Genomic DNA, 21,112 nt, shown 5'->3' with positions numbered 1-21,112 from the left:
TTCTAAGAGACAAAAAAGTGATATTATTATTAATATTATCAGGCAACCCCAACCGGTTTCTTGATTTGAAACAATATCACTCATTAGAACATGCAGAAACTAAGAAATGAATTTTTCTATTTAGATATTTATTTTGTTAAGGAGAATTAATGGTCTGGTTTCTGCAACTTTCACTTTGGAGCAAAAATCTGGCTTTAAACTTGAAAGAAATAAAGATTTGACATTTATTGTGATAATTATCGATATTATTGCGATAATGTTTTTTTGCCATATCGTCCAGCCCTACCTTGGACTAATAAGGTTGAAGACCCTTGGTATAAACAGTATAACAGAAAATTTACCTGTTTATATATTTGTACCATCATGTATACGGTATATAAAATCAACTTCACAGCCCTAAATTAATGCGACGTACCTTTCCGAAGGAGCCCTGTCCAAGCACCTTCCGGAGCTCAAACTGCTGTGGGTCGGCCTTCTCTGAGCCCTCTTTAACATGATGTGTGATGCTGATCTCTTTAACAGACACTTCTTCCTGGAGAGAAGATGACAACAAGCCAGAGAGAGAATTACATTAGCGAGAAACAAAAACTTTGACAGATGGTACAAACAAATTCAAGTAAACCAGAAAAAAGATCACCAGCCAGAGAGAAAGCACTTTTACTTAATTCACCTCAACTCAATAATAAACCTGAACATGCAGCATTAAAAGAACAAACGGCTTGAATATGCGGTCGCAAACGCATCACTCTCACCCACGCCACGCACATCACAGCAGTGCCCCGTTGTGTCCCACGTGTTCTCGGGCCCGACCTGGGGCTCGTCACCCTGCTCCATGCCTGAGGGAGGAGGGGTTGAGCCCCAGCAATCCCCCTGCAGTGTGCGCCTGCTGCTGGGCTTCTGATGCACAGAGAGATCAGGACCAAACTCGGTAGAAAGCTCATGTGACGGACAGCTTCCCACACGGTTGCCATGACACCGCCCCCAATCCTCCTGCTCCATCACAGTAGCGGTGGGCGTGGAGAAGGGTGACTAAAGACTCAACGTTCAAGCTCTTCTTTCCTCACTCTCTTCCTCCCACTCTCTCCATCCATTTCTCTCTCTTTGTCTCCCCCTCTAATCCATCAGCCTTTCATCTCCACACGGTGAGATGATGTCATCATACGTTGGCGTACCAGCAGAGTGTCTCTCATGCAACTGATGAAAGTTTATGGGCACAGACGGTCCTCCATTGCTCAGTGAGACCCAAACAATAACAAAACCCCCACCATGATGCATTAAGAAAGAGAAGTTGCTTAGACAAAGTTAAACTGAAATACAAAATTCAGCTGCATAAACTGCTTTAGCTATAGTCTTAATAGTTAGTCACCTAATTTTTTCCTTAAGACTGGTCTAACTTTTTTTAAGTCAGTTACGTAAAAAGGTACAGTAGACTGACCTAATTTGAATCTGAAAAGTAACTAGTTCTTTAGACATAGTCTTACATAGTGGACAGAGCTGGGTAGTAACTGATTACATGTAATCTGGATTACATAATCAGATTTCAAAATTTAAGTACTTGTAATTCGATTAAATTACATTTTAAAATACTTGCAATCAGACTACAGTTGATTAAATATTATTCACACAATGTAAATAAATTATTCATAATTGATTGATTCTTCCTAATTCCTCTTTTTTATCTATTAAAGGCTCCTTTCTAAAATAGCCTATACCGCTTATATACATTCATGAAGTCTTCCAGTTTTGTGGACATTCACACAAAGAATGCACAATTTAAAAATGCACAAATTTGTATTATTTCTTATTTGCATGCAATGCAGACATTCCCAAACTTTTTTGTTATCTGAACATCTTTCACCTAATATGTGACCCTGGACCACAAAACCTACAGTAATAAGTAGCACGGGTATATTTGTAGCAATAACCAACAATACATTGTATGGGTCAAAATTATCGATTTTTCTTTTATGCCAAAAATCATTAGGATATTAAGTAAAGATCATGTTTCATGAAGATATTTTGTAAATTTCCTACCATTAATATATCAAAACTTAATTTCTGATTAGTAATATGCAAGGACTTCATTTGGACAACTTTAAAGGAAATTTTCTCAATATTTAGATTTTTTTGCACCCTCAGATTCCAGATTTTCAAATAGTTGTATCTTGTTGGATTTTGTGGTCCAAGGTCACATATATTTACATGAAGTAGCCTGAAATTTTAAAATAAATGTTTTAATAATTAAGTATCACATTTCCATGTTCACGGTTTTCCGTTGGTTAATGGTCACATGACATGCAGGCAAACAAATAAAATATTAAATTTTTTTGTAAGTGTTTTATTTTGATTCATGTTATTTTAAAATTACTTCTTTTAAATTGACATTTTTATGATTTCATTAATTACCAGCTTTTCATTAAACCGATAAACCCCCTGAAGTTCATTTACAAACCCCAGTTTGGGAAACCTTGATGTAACGTAATGTTTAATGCACTGGAATATATTTGCTTACTCTTTGTATTTTTCTATCAATAAAGTACAAGATTATCTTATTTAAAACAATGTGATAAACGACTTCGACTACTTTTTGATTACTATTACATTACCTAAAATGTGTAATGTAATGGATTACATTACTAACTACAATTTTTGTCATGCAATTTGGATTCAGTAACGGACTACAATTTCTAAGATTTGATAGTGGCTATGTTAATGCAACTGGACGCTGGTCACTAGGGCTGCACCTCACATTGCTTATAGACACACACTCACAAACTTTCCTTAGCACTTCCCTTCGGGTGAATCCCCGCTGCCATTTTAAAGTGCGTTCCACTTCGTGAAATGGACAAGGGAAGATTATGTGGATGGACCCTTGACCCCTCGTTTCTGACTAAGGAAGCAAGTCTACTTATGTCAGGCAGCTTCATAGACCACAATGCAACAAGGTTGTGACATGACCACAGATTGTGTTTAAAATTACCCCCACCTCAAACAACAAAAATAATATATTGATTATTTTTTAAATATTTAAAACAGCCAAAGCATACCCACATACATACAGTATAGCATGCTACATCAAACAAATTAGTAAGAGGAAAAATGTAAATAATAAATATGGCTCATAGCAGATTCCAAGTGATCACCAATTCAGAAAATTGCAAGGCTTCTGCTAGTAGTAGGCACTCGTGCAATGAAATCAATGACATACATTCAAGTCAATGAGAGGGAGGGGAGTTAGGGATAAAGGGAAGGGGAAGGGCTTAAAAAAAATGGCGGTACGCAGATATCACATAGATCCCTCCTTCAAAGTCTATATTTTCTTATCCATTTGATTGTCCACCAGGCAAAAGTTTGAAGTCTGACAGGTTCGAATTCAAGTTGTAATTGTTAACTGAAACAAATTCTATGAAAAACAAAAAGTGAAATATAGTTGAAATAAATAAAAATGATATATATATATATATATATATATATATATATATATACACACACACACTCACACTAGCAGAAAGACTTAAATCTAAAAAACTAATAAATAAAAACTTAAGTTGTACTAAATTAAAATGGAAATAAAAATGAATTATAATTTTTTTATATAATCGATTTTTAATGCAAAGGACCACCAAATATGTGCAATATGATGAACTCCTTTCATAAAATAAGGATATTATAATGTGTGATATTATAAAAACAATGTAGTTGTCGTTACGTTATCACTGTACTAAAGTTAAAATAAATATTATCTGAAAAATATTAGTGGTAATTATTAATTGATTCAAAATTCTCTTTCCATTTAAAAATTAAGTTATGTTCAGAAGGCAATAATGCTGTCTGTATAATTTGCATAATATGTTCATTTTTGTCATAAAATACTTGAAAAACCTACTACATTTGCCAAAATATGAAGTATACACTCTGTACAAACACACTGTGTGTTTTGTTTTCCCCCTCGATGCAATGCACCCAACCTTCAATCTGGAGAGTGACAAATGAATCATAATCAATATCGAATCCTCATCTACAAAGTGACTCATTTGACTGAACTGCCAAAAGTCAGGACAAAATTAACATTCATCATTGCTTACTGCATTCTGTTCTCAATATTATTTTGGAAAAAGGCGGTAAACACTGTACAGAATGTTTGTATTCCATTCTGAACACACCCAGAGATTTTCTACAATCCCCTGTGTAAAGCTCACAAGACTTGTGTAAAGTCCACCTCCATGAAGATCCCCAAATTCCCTCTTCTTCCCGTCTCCAGTGTTATCTCTAAAGCCGATGGAACCATAAATACCTCAGAGTCCCATGGAGAGCGATGTGGAAGTGAGGCCAGCGAATCCTCCATCCTGTTCCAGCCCAAATCAGTCTGGCATCGTGTCAGCCTGGGCTCCTTCAGAGCAGCCAACATCCTGCCATGAGGTGCTGGATCTCCGTCCAGCCCTGACAGCGTTTCAAACATTTCTGTCACTTCCTGAAGCCCCGCGGGCAAGTCTATGGTATGACGGTGCAGCCGTCTTGGTCTAGTCCAGTCTGGACAGTTTGTCCAGACCGCATCCAAGCTAAGTATTTCCCAGAAACAAGGTCTGTTGAGATAAAGAATAAAACCAACTGCACTCCACTTCAGATGCCTTGGCTTGTTAAGTTCTTGCTGAAAAGCACAGGAAAGTGTCTGCAAGAACTTGGAATCTTCTCTGGAAACATCCAAAGTCTATAAAGCTGCAATGCAAGCACTGTTTTCCTGATATATGAAAGAGAAAATCATTTAACCAATCGAAGGAGGAAAAGAAACGCAAAGGGAGGGAGGCATGATGAATCCGCTGTTCACCTGCATCATGTTAAACACATACAAGCATCCAACCAGCAGCACTTCCCCGCCTCTTTCCTCAGCTCTCGCTGAGCATAATTCACACCTCATCTCAATGTCGCCAAGAATGGAAACTGATACTTCAGAATGAGAATGAGTCGCTAACGCTTTAGGGTCCACATGGAAGTTGATAGAAATACAAGATGAGGTATTTAAGTTGCATCTTATAAACTTCAACTGCAAATCAGAGCCATATGTACTACAAAGATCAAAGGTGTTCAATAAAGACTTGAGGCCTGATTCCAGGATGCTTGAGAGTGTGTTTGTGTGCAGTTTGTGAATGATTCCTGTCTGATGGAGAGCTGTTGTCCAGTGTGTGTGTAGATTGTGGTGGAAGTGTTGTGTGCTTGTGGTGGTATGTTAGAGATTGTGATTCAGAGTACAGATGGTGGCAATACAGGATGTGCATGTACCATGTAATCACTGACTTAAAGAGCCTGTACCTGTACCACACATACAAACAAAGGCACATATTATTGATCTAAAGAAAACACACTGCAGCTAAATTTATTTGTCAATTCACCTATTAGTGCTTAACACTCACAGTTCAGTAATTCACAGAAGTGACAACCGCATTCTACAGGTGCTGGTTATATAATTAGAATATCATCAAAAAGTTGATTTATTTCACTAATTCCATTCAAAAAGTTGAAAAACTTGTATATTATATTCATTTATTACACACAGACTGATATATTTCAAATGTTTATTTCTTTTAATTTTGATGATTAGAGCTTACAGCTCATGAAAGTCAAAAATCAGTATCTCAAAATATTAGAATATTACTTAAGACCAATACAAAGAAAGGATTTTTAGAAATCTTGGCCAACTGAAAAGTATGAAAATGAAAAGTATGAGCATGTACAGCACTCAATACTTAGTTGGGGCTCCTTTTGCCTGAATTACTGCAGCAATGCGGCGTGGCATGGAGTCGATCAGTCTGTGGCACTGCTCAGGTGTTATGAGAGCCCAGGTTGCTCTGATAGTGGCCTTCAGCTCATCTGCATTGTTGGGTCTGATGTCTCTCATCTTCCTCTTGACAATACCCCATAGATTCTCTATGGGGTTCAGGTCAGGCGAGTTTGCTGGCCAATCAAGCACAGTAACACTATGGTCATTGAACCAGCTTTTGGTACCTTTGGCAGTGTGGGCAGGTGCCAAGTCCTGCTGGAAAATGAAATCAGCATCTCCATAAAGCTTGTCAACAGAAGGAAGCATGAAGTGCTCTAAAATTTCCTGGTAGATGGCTGCGTTGACTGTGGACTTCAGAAAACACAGTGGACCAACACCAGCAGATGACATGGCAGCCCAAATCAGCACTGACTGTGGAAACTTCACACTGGACTTCAAGCAACATGGATTCTGTGCCTCTCCACTCTTCCTTCAGACTCTGGGACCTATTATTTTTCTCCACAGCCCAGGTAAGATGCTTCTGACGTTGTCTCTGCTTCAGAAGTGGCTTGGTAACCCTTTTCCTGAAGACGTCTGAGCGTGGTGACTCTTGATGCACTGACTCCAGCTTCAGTTCTCTCCTTGTGAAGCTCTCCCAAGTGTTTGAATCGGCTTTGCTTGACTGTATTCTCAAGCTTGCGGTCATCCCTGTTGCTTGTGCACCTTTTCCTACCCAAATTCTTCCTTCCAGTCAACTTTGCATTTAATATGCTTTGATACAGCACTCTGTAAACAGCCAAACCTTTCAGTAATGACCCTCTGTGACTTTCCCTCTTTGTGGAGGGTGTCAATGTTCATCTTCTGGATCATTGCCAAGTCAGCAGTCTTCCCCATTATTGTGGTTTCAAAGAACAAGAGATACCCAGAATTTATACTGTAGGGATGGTCATTTATTCAAACTCAAATGTAAATATTCTAATATTTTGAGATACTGATTTTTGACTTTCATGAGCTGTAAGCTCTAATCATCAAAATTAAAAGAAATAAACATTTGAAATATATCAGTCTGTGTGTAATGAATGAATATAATATACAAGTTTCACTTTTTGAATGGAATTAGTGAAATAAATCAACTTTTTGATGATATTCTAATAATATGACCAGCACCTGTATAATGGAATTAACTGCTATAAAATTCAGGTAGTGGCAACCGCATTTACAAAAATTATATGCTGTATCAGGAAACGAACTGAACAGCTTGTTATTAACAACGTATTTAAACACATATCAGAGTAGTGTCTCTTCTTTGTGTGCACGCTGCAAGAAATCACAGGGAACAAGGTACGTCTTAAATCATTAGTGTTGGCAAATCTTGCTAGAAAGGGAAACACTTTATGAGCCAAGACAAGTGGACATGGCAACCCTTCAAGAGTGTGCTCTGTCGACGGTGGTTTGGTTAAAGGGATGGTTCACCCAAAAATGAAAATTCTGTCTTTAATTACTCACCCTCATGTTGTTCCAAACCCGTAAAACCTTCGTTCATCTTTGGAACACAAATTACGATATTTACCCTCCATATACAGCAAGGGAACTGACACGTTCAAGGCCCAGAAAGGTAGTAAGGACATTGCTAAAATAGTCCATGTGACATAAGTGGTTCAACCGTAATTTTATTAAAAGGTACGAGAATACTTTTTGTGTGCAAAGGAAACAAAAATAACGACTTTATTCAGCGGTTTTTAATTTTATTTTATTGATGTCCTTACTTCTTTTCTGGCCCTTGAATGTGGTAATTATATTGCTGTCTATATAAAACTATTTAAAGAAGAAGATACTAATATACATATTGGATATTGAATCTTAATGATCATATTTACTTGTTTTTTATTCTTTTTTGAAAGATTAAAATTTTATAAGATGCCTACAAATGAAGTGGAAAAACACCCCAAAACTAATAAATTTAAAAGTAACAATATATAATTTAATATATAATAATAAAGTAGGCCTATGTTTTCCATAACCTGTAAGTGAGTGTCTAATACATGCCTTCCGGAGGTACACGTCAGCTTTGGAGCCAAGTGGAAACCCGATCACTGTCCAGAGTACAGTACTCACCGTTCTGCAGGGGAAACTTTCAGGTTGTCTCTGAAACAGCCTCCGAAGAGCCTTCAGCCTACATTGCAGCATGCGGATCATTGCCTCTCCGAAAACAAGCATCCGGGGCTTAGAAGCTGCCATAACGCTACTGCCCTGCTTCTGTCTCTGGGTCTAGAGGAACACGGTCCAAGTGAGAGAGTGTGTGTCCCAGGATATGCAAGAAGTTGTAAGGAGTGAATGCCTGGATGACAATCACTGACTCACAGAGGGGGGAAGCCCAGTCCTGAAGGAGAGAGTGTTAGAGCCAAACTGGGAGATTCCCCTTCTGCAAACCCACCAATCCCTCCAGTACAGAGTCCTGGAGATCCCCACGCACTCTCACAGCTGACCAGTCACACAGAGACACATACACACATACCCTCAGCCTTGTTTCAGGATGTTGGGCTACAGCTGAGATTAACAACACCTGTTGTGTACAGTCCAGAAGGCTGCTTGCCTTCAAACAGTCCATAGGTGTGCAGAACACAGTGAACTTTCAAATAACTCCACAAACACTTACAAAACTTCACATATGCTTTATACTGTATAAGTAACCAGTGTTGATAACTAGAGAGCCATGTCCATGATAAATAATAAATAGTGTATGTGTTATGTAGCTGACTAAGACAGATGACTTGGAAAAAAAAAAAAAAAGAATAGTTTTACATCATGTGACATTGTTTTCCAGCAAAAAAAAAAAAAGTGTTTATGAATTTATAGAGTTACAGCTAAACAATTGCCATCTTACTGCAGTTGTTCTTTGTGTAAGAAAAAAAAAGTGAACAAATGTGAAGAAAACCTGAATAAATTTAAATATACACAAATGAGAAAAATTAAATAATTAAAACAGAAAACAAAAAAACATTTCATGTAAAATATATATTTTTGGGGGTTCATTGGTTCAGTAAGAAAAAAAAAAAAAAAAAAAAAAAAAAGTTACATCCAAAATATTGCTAATGTTAAATAAAAATTTATTTTACACAACAAAAATTATGTAATTCACTGGAAAAATGCTTGAAAACAGAAAATGAGTATTATCCATTGGCAAGGTTGCCAAAACACATGCGGAAAATTGGCCAAATAGTATCAGAATATTCAGCCTGACCGATATATCAGTGCATAACTACTTTACAAACCCAATTTCCTTTTTACACCGTTGATTACCCAAGAGGACATTACTGAGAGACAATACCGGCTTCTAGGGATCACCAAAGAGCAACATACAATCTATTTTCCACCTCTACATGCTCGTAGATCCTGTCAGCTGCGTGTATGGAATTCTGGGAGTCAGTTTCACTAAAGCCGCTTGCGCAACACAATTAACAGCTCGGCTGGCCGGGCTTTGAGGCCCTTGAAGTCGGAAAGGCAAACTCTATGCCCCACAAACAGGACGCCACACTCACCATTTTCCACTCAGATGACACAAGCTCAACCAACAGCTCTGAAAAGAGCACATTATCATGGTACGAGAAGAGTTTCCTATTCCGATAAGCCAGGTGCTAATAAACAGAAGCGGAGTATGGCGAATTCTGTCTGATTTGGACAGTGCTCTGGGTTTGGGTTTTGCATATGTGTGTAAGAGCAAATGGGTTATGCAACTCAATGGAGCAGCTGTGAGATCTCGGAGGATCCAGTTTTTCTCATTGTACTGTTGGATTTCAAGGTCAATCGTAGTGAACAGGGCTGGACTGGTAATCTGGCATACCGGGCATTTTCCCGGTGGGCCGACGCACTGAAGGGGCCGACAGAATTTTTATTTTTTTGCCAAAGACCATCACGCAGGGACTACGAGCAGCCAGTGGCCCATTGGTTTGTCTCCTGTATTGACAGCGTAAACCACCCAATCACAATGCGCTATAGACAGAGCCGTGTTTTGCTCTGCCTATATAAAGATCGCTTCACCCCAACTTCTTCCTCGTCGGCTTTTCACACATTTTCACAGCAGCTTCATCAAGAACAGGCTTGTTCTGCGGTGAGTGATGCGGCGTAAAGAGCAAGGCAGGAGGAGGAGAGGAGAGCGGTTCAATCGGTAAAGTGCTTGATCGGGACTCGCAACAGAGGCAGGCATCTATCCTGTGTGCGCGCCATTAGTGCAGAATACGCAAACACTTCTTAATAAAACGTAAATTCGTCCACCGCGATTTTCTGGCCAAGTCATGTCAAGTGTGTTCATAGAGGTTTCCGTGGGCCAATGCGAATAAATCTAGATTTAAATTCGAAAAGACACAATATTGTCAGACCTGACGTTTTTTTATTATCCAAGACAACTAGATGCAATGATACATATCTACACTATCAGTCAAAAGTTATTGAAAATTTTGACTATTTTTTTAAAGAATTCTCTTTTGCTGACCAAGCCTGCATTTATTTTATCCAAAATACAGCAAAAACAGTAATATTGTGAAATATTTTTACTATTTAAAATAACTGTTTTCTATTTGAATATATTTTAAAATGTAATTTATTCCTGTGATCAAAGATGAATTTTCAGCATCATTACTCCAGTCTTCAGTGTCACATGATCGTTCAGAAATCAATCTAATATGCTGATTTGCTGCTCAAGAAATATTTATTATTATTATTATTATCAATATTTAAAACAGTCGAGTACCCCCCACCCCCCCATGGATTCTTTGATGAATAGAAATATCCAAAGATCAGCATTTATCTGAAATAAAAAAGCTTTTGTAACATTATAAAATACACCATTCAAAAGACTGGAGTCAGTATAATTTTTTTGTTTTTTGGGAAAGAAATTATGGAAATGAATACTTTTATTTAGCAAGGATGCTTTAAATTGATCAAAAATGATGATAAAGACATTTATAATGTTACAAAACATGGGACTGGAGTAATGATGCTGAAAATTCAGCTTTGGTCACAGGAATAAATTAACTGTTTTCTATTTGAATATATTTTAAAATGTATTTTAAATAGTAAAAATATTTCACAATATTACTGTTTTTGCTGTATTTTGGATAAAATAAATGCAGGCTTGGTTAGCAGAAGAGACTTCTTTGAAAAAAAATACTGAAAAATCTTACTGTTCAAAAACTTTTGAATGGTAGTGTATATGGTGGTGGGCCGCCAGGACCAAAAAATGCCAGGGCCGATTTTTTGTCCCAGTCCAGCCCTGGTAGTGAATGATACAAGTGAGAGTCTGATGATCCATTTTAGAACAGAAATATTCAACTGTTCATGAGATGAAACATCTTAAAACTCAAAGACGTCAGAGGCAGGTGCATTGTGGGAACTAAGAGAAGACGAAAATAAGCAGGCACACAAATAAAGCACAGCATGACAGTATAGAGATAACATTAAATAAAAAATACTATTTTAGTTGGAACTCTGGCCTTGTGTTTATGCTGACATATCGAGCTTTGGAGCTCATGTGAGCGATTGAAGTTTGAATAAAGCTTGCAACATTTCCTGATTCCATTTGCATTTATTAATTTCTTGTTCTTGTTCTTTCACTATTCTTAACAGAATTGGAAAAAATAATTTTCTAAAATAAAAACGTATTTAAATATAATATTAATATTTAAGGGGCTAGAAACAACATTTTCTAAAATAAATAAATAATATGTATTAATATATAATATTAATATTATATATAATTCTTAAAAAAGGATTATCTTCAAGTGACATCATAACCAATTATTTCAATAACATATCCAATATCAATCCATATTCTTGAGGAAAAATTAAGTGTGTGCATTTTTTAAGAGACAAAAAGATTTCTACATGAAGCAAATGGAAGAGAAATGGACGCATAATTTATTCATACATTTCCGTGGGGGACCGGAAGATCAATAGAACTAATCAATTATAAGTGAGCTAGTCTCCTCAACACAGTCCGACTCTTTGGCCCACAGCACTGAACTTTCTGTAATATTTCAACTGACAAAAATACTCAGGAGCTGAATGACTAATCCAAAAAGATGTCTGAAGTTAATAGACAAAGAACCCACAAAAACCAGAGCATGTATTCTGGGTTTCTGTGGTTCTTAAAGGTCAGGGGTTTGAACTGAGCCAAAAACAAAAACCTGATTATCTGGTTTCCAGGCTCCTTTGGGTGGTTTGCAAGTCACAAGAATGCTGACTGTATTCAAAATGGGTTATATATTTTTTAAATATTTCCTCTGTCCTTTGTGTCCAACTCCACAATCTCAACTTCCTGACAATTTCTGTGCTCTCCGGGCATTTCGAGTTCACAGGGAGCAAAGAAAACATAAAAGAGATGAAAAGAAAGGACAAAAACACAAAGAAAGAAAGAGATGAAAGCTTGGTCCTCCTAGTCAAGACAGAGAAATCAAAATGTCAATCTGATTCATCGGATTTTGACAGACGTCAGAAAGACCAGACCAACACACAACATGTGAAATATGTCAAGAACACATCTGGGTCACATTTCACCCCAAAACCAAACGAAAATATTTTGCATAAAACAAATGAAGCCTTTCATAAAAATATTGTCACACTGTTTCTAATGTACAGGCAAAAGGGTAATACTTCACAAAAAGTTTCAATTAGCTAATGCATTAGTTGTAATTAACATACAGCAAATAATAATTTTATTTGCAATTTCTACATACACAACTGTTCAAAAGTTTAGAGTCAGTGAGATTTTTTCTTAAATTGAACAAAAGTGACAGTAAAAGACTATTTCAAACATAATTCTTTTCAAATGTCTATTTATAAAGGAATCCTGTATTTGAATTAAAAAAAAAAAAAAATGACAGTTTCCACAAAAATATTAAGCAGCACAACTGTTTTCAACATTAAATAATAAAACTAGCAAGATCATGACACTGAAGACTGAAGTAATGGCTGCTGAAAATTAAACTTTGACCTCAAAGGAATAAATAACATTTTAAAATAGAAAAGAGATATTTTAAATGGTAATATTATTTCACAGTATTACACAATAACACTTCTTTCAAAACATGAAAAAAACTCTGAACGTTAGTGTATACTAATACATTTTTAACATTAAGTTGTTTAAAATAAATTTAAATTACATGCAGAATTATTATTATTAAATTAATTAAATTTAATTTTCTATAGATTTTAGGGTGAAATATTTACCAGATGTGTGTTCTTGACAGGTTTCATCTAAGCCACTGTGTAACATGCAAACACAAAAACCAAAGTCTCAACCACAAACACACGTCCTGGTTAACACTAGGGATGTGCGGGTCTAGTCAACTAGTCGACTAAACGGTACAGCTCCTGCTAGTCAACACTGAAATCAATAGTCCATTACACGAGAGAGAAAAAATTACCATAATTTTAACGTTACATTTAAAACATTTTAACAACAAGCTAAAATAAAACTTTTGAAAAATAATAAATATCAAAATATTTAAATATATAAATATTTCTAAAAGCGCATCTGTGTGGAAACTACATTTTTACGTCAGACCTCGCATGCGTTTTTTTCATGTCAGTTGCGGCGAGCTCGAAATGACCACGCGAAGAACCAGCAAGGTGTGGGATTATTTGAATTAGAAGGAAACAGAAAAGTTGTGTGTAAACTGTGTAATGTCAAATTGGCTTACAATAACTCTACTGGAGCGATGCGTAATCATATTCAATACAGGCACGTATGCGTTAGCTTGGAGGCTAGCCAAAGCCAGCAAATGTCAATCATGTCATACACTACAACCCGCCGCTGCGGTCCGCGATCTCATCTGCGTTGTCTATTCCTCTAGTCTAGAGAGACCCACTTCAGTAGTGGTGCGGGATTTCCAGGCTCTTTTCGACTGTCTGCTTGCTTGTAGTTATCTCTCTGCGTCCCTGTAACTTGTTCCTGCCGAGCGCGTTTTTTTTTTTTTCAAGAAAAAAAGTCCCGCCTCTAGTCCAGTCTTTCGCCAGACCACGTTAACATGTTAAATTTACTGAACAAATGCGCATGCTCTGAGTAAGTAAAACGAGCATTGTTTTGTTTTTAGACAATATAGCCAACATGAAGTACATTTTTAAAAGCCGTTTTAATGCTATTCCTTGATAAACTTTCCTATTGTTTTTGACTTGTGTTTTAATATGTTGGCTAACGTTATATGAAAATGAAGAATTCTGTCAGTCTATTTTCCATTTCTGCATTGCTCCAGCTGATCTGAATAAATAAGCTATGCACTGGTTTATGTTGAGTGTATGCGCTTCCTTATTTTCTGTTTAACGACCACCTAAAATTAAATGATGATAACGTGAGGCATGCATACGGCATAATCGTGACCTATTTTTAGCAGATTTTATTGAGGGATTTGACAGTGTGATGCAAAGATTAAGTATTTCAAGTGTAGGCTGTTATACACACACAGTTTTATTCTTTTGCCATTTTTTGGGGGTTTCTAGCTTTTAGACTAGTCGACTAGTCAGATACAAAACTTCCGTTTAAATGGCAGTCAAATTAGTCGTAGTGCACATCCCTAGTTAACACAATCTCATTGTCAATGTCCCTATTAATTTTGTTTCTACGGGGACTTTTTCTGGAGCCAGGTCCACTAATTGCGAAAGTTCAGACCGTGCCGAACTTTCAGTCTCCAGTGCACAAAGAATTCGCTCATTAGAGAAAGATGCAACAAAAGAACACATGCACAACACAAAATCTAAAACAGAATTACGAGAAAGCGTGGCCTATGACAAAACAGAGCACAGCACAGCTGAGGGAGATTCCTAACTATTTCATGCTGTAGACTTCTGAAAAAAATGAATGTTTCAGCTCTTTGATGTGGTTCTTCCTGCTCAAAACGACAATGAGCAAAGAATCCCCACAAACTACACTACATTGTTCCATCTACACATCCTTAATAGATCATCAGTTTCCTCCTTATGCCCAGTTTCCTCTTCCCTTGACCTATTAGAAAAACGTATGAAACATCTCTCACTTAAAAGTGAGGAAACACAGCTAACAGTTTATATCGGATCCACTTAACCTTCAGAAAGCTTATGTGAGCTTTACACACTGCAATAGTCACACAAATTAATCTCCCTAATATTTCAAATTGACAATACCAAATGACTCCTACCCGTGTGTTTCTCTGCCTGATCCGCAAGGGAAACATTTTCAGCATGGTCCTGTCCTCATGTCAGTTGCTTCACGCTGTGGACAGCTAAACCAAAACCCTCGTCCAGCGTGGCAGGAGTGGTCACTTAGGCGGTCTGACTGTGGTGCAGTCATATATGCACACAAAAGACAAGCAAAAGGAAACGCCTGCCCAGGAAGGGCCTACAGCTGTGGGTCAGCACCGAGATTAGACCATGTCCTGCCCTGGTTTCCTAGGCAACACCTGCACAGGAAGAGGCACATCTGTCCAAAGAGAGCATCATTAATATATCAGCCATGAACATACAAGTAGGGCTGTACATGAGTGTGTATATAGTTTCCTGTCGCTTGGTCTGTCTCACATCCTCCAGAGTTAAATAATGCTTAGGATCGTCAGGACCAGGATCGTCACTAATATTTTAATGTTTGAGGCCTTTTAACCCAAGAGATATGTTGTTAACATCTCAAAGAACATTTAAAATGAGTGAGACATTGAGGGAAAGTTCTTAAATAGCTGATCTTCTCCAGGGCTCATCCTGGGCTGAACCAGGTCATGTGGCGCCGGATCAAGTTCAAAGTTTGGTATTATTTTTTCATCTGCTTCACCCGACTTCCTGTGCTGAATGACAGAGCAGGAACCTTCCCATCGGCCCCCTGTTCTTGGAAAGCTCTCAGGAAGTGCGGCACCCTGACGAGAGCATTACATCACCCTCAGATCCTGACCTCACAGGGATGTAGAGTCCTCCTCTCACACGTGGAACCGCGCCAAGACTGCCTCCCATCACGCCTTCAGATGTGGAAAAACGTCGTCCCTGTCTCCTTCTTGTCTCAGAGGGAAATGCAACATCAACTCTGCTGTTATTCTAAGTTAGAGAATGATAAACAGAACAGAGCGCCTAACACTGAACAAAGTTGAACACAGAATTTGGAGGATTTAGTAATCCAAAGACAGAATGATGTGAGACCAGGGTTTAAAATGAATGTTTTTTCACACCTGCCAATGGTGGCAAAAAAAAACGTACCAGTCATGAATATTTTTTTATATTGGATATTAAACTACATTCTACAATATTATTATATAAAAACGATTTTTAAAAATACAAAGCCAATTAAAAATCCAATAACAAGAATATTTTATAAAGATTTATTTATCAAAAGATTTATTTTATTTGATACAGTAATACAGTTGATTATGAAATATTATTACAATTTAATATAACTTCAATGTTTTTCTGTTTGAATATATTTTAAAGGGGTTATATGATGCGATTTCATGTTTTCCTTTGTCTTTGGAGTGTTAAAAGCTGTTTGTGCATATATAAGATCTGCAAAGTTGCAAAGATTAAAGTCTCAAACCCAAAGAGATATTCTTTATAAAAGTTATGACTCAGCCACGCCTTCCTAAAACGGCTCATTCAAACATGCCCCCACATGTCTACGTCACGGTGTGGAATGATTTGCAAAACACCGCCCAAATGTATACGCAATGAAAGAAGTCTTAACTTTTTATTCTCGCTATAGTACTGTTGCTGCCGCCGCCATGTCGTGGAGACGCTGTGTGTTTCGTTGTGAAAGCGAAAGTACTTTGTTTGGCCTTCCAAATTAGTACACAACTAGAAATCAGTGGTTAAGTTATATTTACAACACTGTTCCAGAACAGTACAACGCAAATATTCGAGTGTGTGCAGCGCATTTTATGGAGGACTATTTCCTGAACCTGGGAGAGTAGCCTACAATGTGAACACTATGAATGGCTGTGAACACTATGAAGTGGGGCAATTCCAACATCACAAGGACAGTCTGGTGCTTCTGACTCATAGCCTGTAAGTATGTTTCGATATTTAAAGAATTTGCTACTGACTATTCAAACGTGAGTTTTGAGCTGTGTAGAGTAGTGCTTGTTTGGCGTTTCTACAAACACAAATGTAGACATGGTGTTATGTTTACGCAGCGCAACACGTAAAAAGACCGTATGAGTCATTATAATCAGTAATTATGTCCTCACTGAATGCAACAAATGCCTCGTTTATAATGGGTTTTATTGTTTTAGTCTCATCGCACCGGGACACGGCATCACAATATGGAAAGGGCCTTATATTTCCGTCACACGCTTGAGGTATTCGGCCAATCACAACGCACTGGATAGCTGGCCAATCAGAGCACACCTCGTGTCTCAGAATGATGATTCGGCCTCCAACGATTATGAAAATACATTAATCAAGTTAAAACAATTATTGCGCCCCATTCCACCCCCTTGCGCTTTCGTTCCTCCATAAAAGCCCAATTACACATGCAAATCAGTAACTCACGTAACGTGACTTTTGCAAAATGGGGCGTGCTTGATTTATTGAAGTGTATTAGATTTATTCATGTTTTTAAAAGCGCTAAAAGAGAACTTGAGCTTCCTCAGGAGGATTTCTGTGTAACGTTATGCACGCAGAAATGGAATAGAACACAAACATAAAGTCAACTTTAGGTCAAGCTGCGCACCTTAACAGTGAAATACATGCAAAAATTTGTCAAAATGCGGCGCTTAGTGATTATTCACTAGGGGGGAGCTAGTGACGTAAGGGTAAACGCTGGGATAAATGACAGGGGGAAAGCTGAAGCTGATGCTTCACTTTATAGAAATGAATGCACTGACCAGTGCTGATGCGAGCCATGGGGGAGTACACTACTCTTAAAAGTTGAAAGGATATTACCACAACATTACTCTTAGGACATTGCTAACTATTTTTTTTTTATGAATATGACTTAACCTGATGGAAGACGTGCTCATTCATTCAGGCAGTCTCTCTCTCTCTCACGCTGTTAGGCATGTTTTGTGTCGTTGATCGCCCTCGTCTCCATCATCCTTAATAAAAAAAATATATAAAATTCGTCGGCGGTGAATCCAGTGGAGAGAAATCCCCTCACAACTAACTGCAAACTGGTCTTCAGATCTGCCTCCATTTTGTTAGTAACGCCCCAAGTTCCAATGATCCAATCAATTCTCGAAGGACGAAATCAAGTTTGTTTCATTCGTATCTTTTTATTCTATTGCATTTGTCCCTTGCTTTTTTATTACTGACAGTTTAATTATTTTCAATAATTTTGAGGACTTTTTTGTTTGTTTGTTACTAATATCAGTTACCCTAATACTCTGCTGTGTTATTGGAAATTTTGCTGATCTCTAAAATGTAGATGTCATAGCAAGTAGAAACCTTATTTACAGGAAATATATATTTAATACATCACTATCTTTAAATGTCACTCATATAAAGTTTACTCATAATCGTGTTAAAATAATCGTGACTACAATATTGACCAAAAATAATCGTGATTATGATTTTTGCCATAATCGAACAGCCCAACGATGAGCTTTGTAAAAATCAGCGCGTTTCAGAAAGGCGGAGCATAGAGGAGCAACTATAATGTACAGTATTTGGAAAATAATGTGTTTTTTTAACCTCGAACCGCGTAAACATTGCATTACACCAAATAATGTTCTTTTTACCAACATCATATGACCCTTTTAAAATGAAATTTATTCATGTGTGGCAAAGCAGAATTTCAGCAGTCATTACTCCAGCCTTCAATGTCACATGATCCTTCATAAATCGTTTTAATATGCTGATTTGGTGCTCAAGAAACAATTCTTATTATTATTAATATTGAAAATGGTTTTGTTGCTTCGTATTTTTGTGGAAACGATGGTCCTTTGATTTTATTCCCTAGTGAAATACATTTATTTCATGCTAAGTTTACTACAAATGCATTTACATATTTATGTACTTAATAAAAATACTATGCAATTGTACTTTTAGTATACTAAACTGGTAATTTTAGTATACTTAATTTTGCAGTTAATGTACTTTATGTCCAACAAAAGATACACTGAAGTATATTTGATTTGATTGCAAGTATTCTTCAGGTAAACTTTAAATATCTTGAATTTAAAGACTGATATTATTCAAAGATCATGCAATCCGCATCAATAGTGACATTAAAACACATTTTAGGCTTAATATTAAGGCCCTGTTTACACCAGTGCGTTTTCGTTTTAAAACGATCCTCGTCTACACTGGAGTTGTCACTGCGTTTCAGAAACGATCTCCGTCCACACTACACAACCGAAAACGCATGTCACATGACCATTCATTTAGGTACAACCATAGATATTTATAGGTAGATTCCCTATTATTTAGATGACAGACGGAAGTTTGCGTGCTTGGATTGGTCGAATGGGGAATCTACCTATACATATCTATGGGTACAACAATGAGCATGATGTTATTGTTTACATGGTCGTCAAGGATAGGCAGAGAGAATGTGGGCAGCCACGCGATCGTTTTCATAAGTCTCCGTTTTGCTCCGTTTTCGAGGGTCGAAAACACCGGAGTAGTGTAAACGACAGGCTTAACCGTAGCAAAAGTTATGTGTTTTAAAACGAAACTGCACTAGTGTAAACGGGGCCCAAGACATGTGCATTGTACAATAATGAAATACTCCAATTAAAGTTTAATTATAATTTTTATATTGGTAAGTCACAAGCGATATGTCAGAAAATACGTTAATAGATTTGAACTATACTTAGTATGAAATAAATGAATATTAAACATATTACTTTTTTACTAGGGTTGATGAATAGAAAGTTCAATATGTTTTTATTGTCGCTTTTGATCAATTTAATGCATCCTTGCGGAGTAAAAATATTCATAATAAATAAATAATAATAAAAAAAAAATCTGACCCCAAACTTTTGAATCATATCTATAAATTGCATAACCTTGTTTGCCTTTGAGATGCCTAATGAACGTCCACATGCCGTGTCCTTCATGGAGCGCAGTGGACAGCACTTACTGATCCTGACACAGCACAGACTGCACACTGCAGAAAATAGCAGCATTTTCTCAGTGAGTCTCTCCTGCTGCTTCTCAGACGTGTCTGTCTTATCAAAACACTCACTGGAGTCATTCACAATTATTGTCGTTGTGGCACTGGGCCACCGATGTATATGAGATTGAGAGCGTTTTAACTGCAGAGTGAGTGCTGCTGAAGAAGACATTTGCATTAAAGCCAACAGAGACAAGATTAATGGATCCCCCTCTCTAGATCTCAATAACTTTTCAACAACCTCCCCCTCTCCACAATCTCTCTCATAAAACCGTTTCTCTTCCTCTGCCTTCAATTTCCTCTCTGGCTGCCACTTTACTTTCCTTGGGTTTTTTTCACATTCCTCTGTCATGTGTTCATCTTGGCAATACTGACCAGGGCTTAACAATAAGAACGAACAACGGATCAAAGTCACTGTAAGAGAGCTTCAGACCACTTAACGGACCTGTACCCTGTCAAAACAGTACGCACATTCCAGCCTTCTTACATTTCGTCTTATCACATCCATGTAATGTGGTCTAGATAGCGGAGTTAAAAAATGATTTAAAAATAATGTCTGCACCATATACAATATTATTTATATCAGAGCTGTAAAATATCCAGATATTACTGCAATAAAAATAATAAATAAAATAAAAAAAAAGTAATAAAACATTTGAATGTAATATTATATACACAATATGAATTTACTTTTACCTGATGCATACAAATGTATACACTAATGTATTTAATATATGCAAATATGTTATTATATTATATATATATCTGCTTCACGTCGTGGCCACATCACCACACCAGGTGTGCATTATTTTTGAATAATTCAACGGCCAGTCATATAATATATTATATTATATTGTTCAAAAGTTCAAAACAGTAAGATTTTGTAATACTTTTGAAACAAGTCTTTTATGCTCACCATAGCTGCATTTATTTGATCAAAAAAAAAAAAAAAAAAATCGTAATATCGTGAAATGTATTCAAATCTGTTAAAACAGTTATTTTAAGTCGTAATTATGTATATGTATATGTGGAAAGTGACAGGACAGTGTTGGGTGGAGAGAGGAGAACGGATCGGCAAAAGACCACAAGATGGGAATCGTACTTGTTTCGCCACAAGCGCAGTTGCGCTATAAGTTAGCGCACTAACCACGAAGTTATAGGCACTGACAGTAATTTTATTTTAAAACTAAATTTATTTTTGTGATGGCAAAGCTGAATTTTCAGCAACTATTACTCCAGTCTTCAGTGTCACATGATCCTTCAGACATTTCTTATTATAATAATCAATTTTGGGATTT

The 21,112-nt window shown here is 37.0% G+C and overlaps 1 protein-coding gene across 6 annotated transcripts in view; it reads right to left on the bottom strand.

The window, feature by feature from the left end:
* rps6ka3b (ribosomal protein S6 kinase, polypeptide 3b) overlaps nucleotides 1-21,112 on the bottom strand; it is a 46,802-nt gene that overhangs the window by 14,837 nt on the left and 10,853 nt on the right. For 2 of the 6 annotated variants that reach the window (XM_058765292.1, XM_058765294.1), the window contains exon 3: nucleotides 416-532. In XM_058765292.1, coding sequence (XP_058621275.1) covers nucleotides 416-532 — 117 coding nt within the window. Of the gene's footprint in view, nucleotides 1-415; nucleotides 533-752; nucleotides 2,257-7,870; nucleotides 8,227-14,922; nucleotides 15,574-21,112 lie in introns of those variants that run through there. The other 4 variants (XM_058765295.1, XM_058765293.1, XM_058765291.1 and 1 more) reach the window with 4 other exon arrangements.

The sequence above is a fragment of the Onychostoma macrolepis genome, chromosome 24 (genome assembly GCF_012432095.1).
Source record: "Onychostoma macrolepis isolate SWU-2019 chromosome 24, ASM1243209v1, whole genome shotgun sequence".
Taxonomy (NCBI): Eukaryota; Metazoa; Chordata; class Actinopteri; order Cypriniformes; family Cyprinidae; genus Onychostoma; species Onychostoma macrolepis.
Note: the sequence above shows the minus strand (reverse complement) of the source record. Positions and strands in the feature narration are given on the sequence as shown.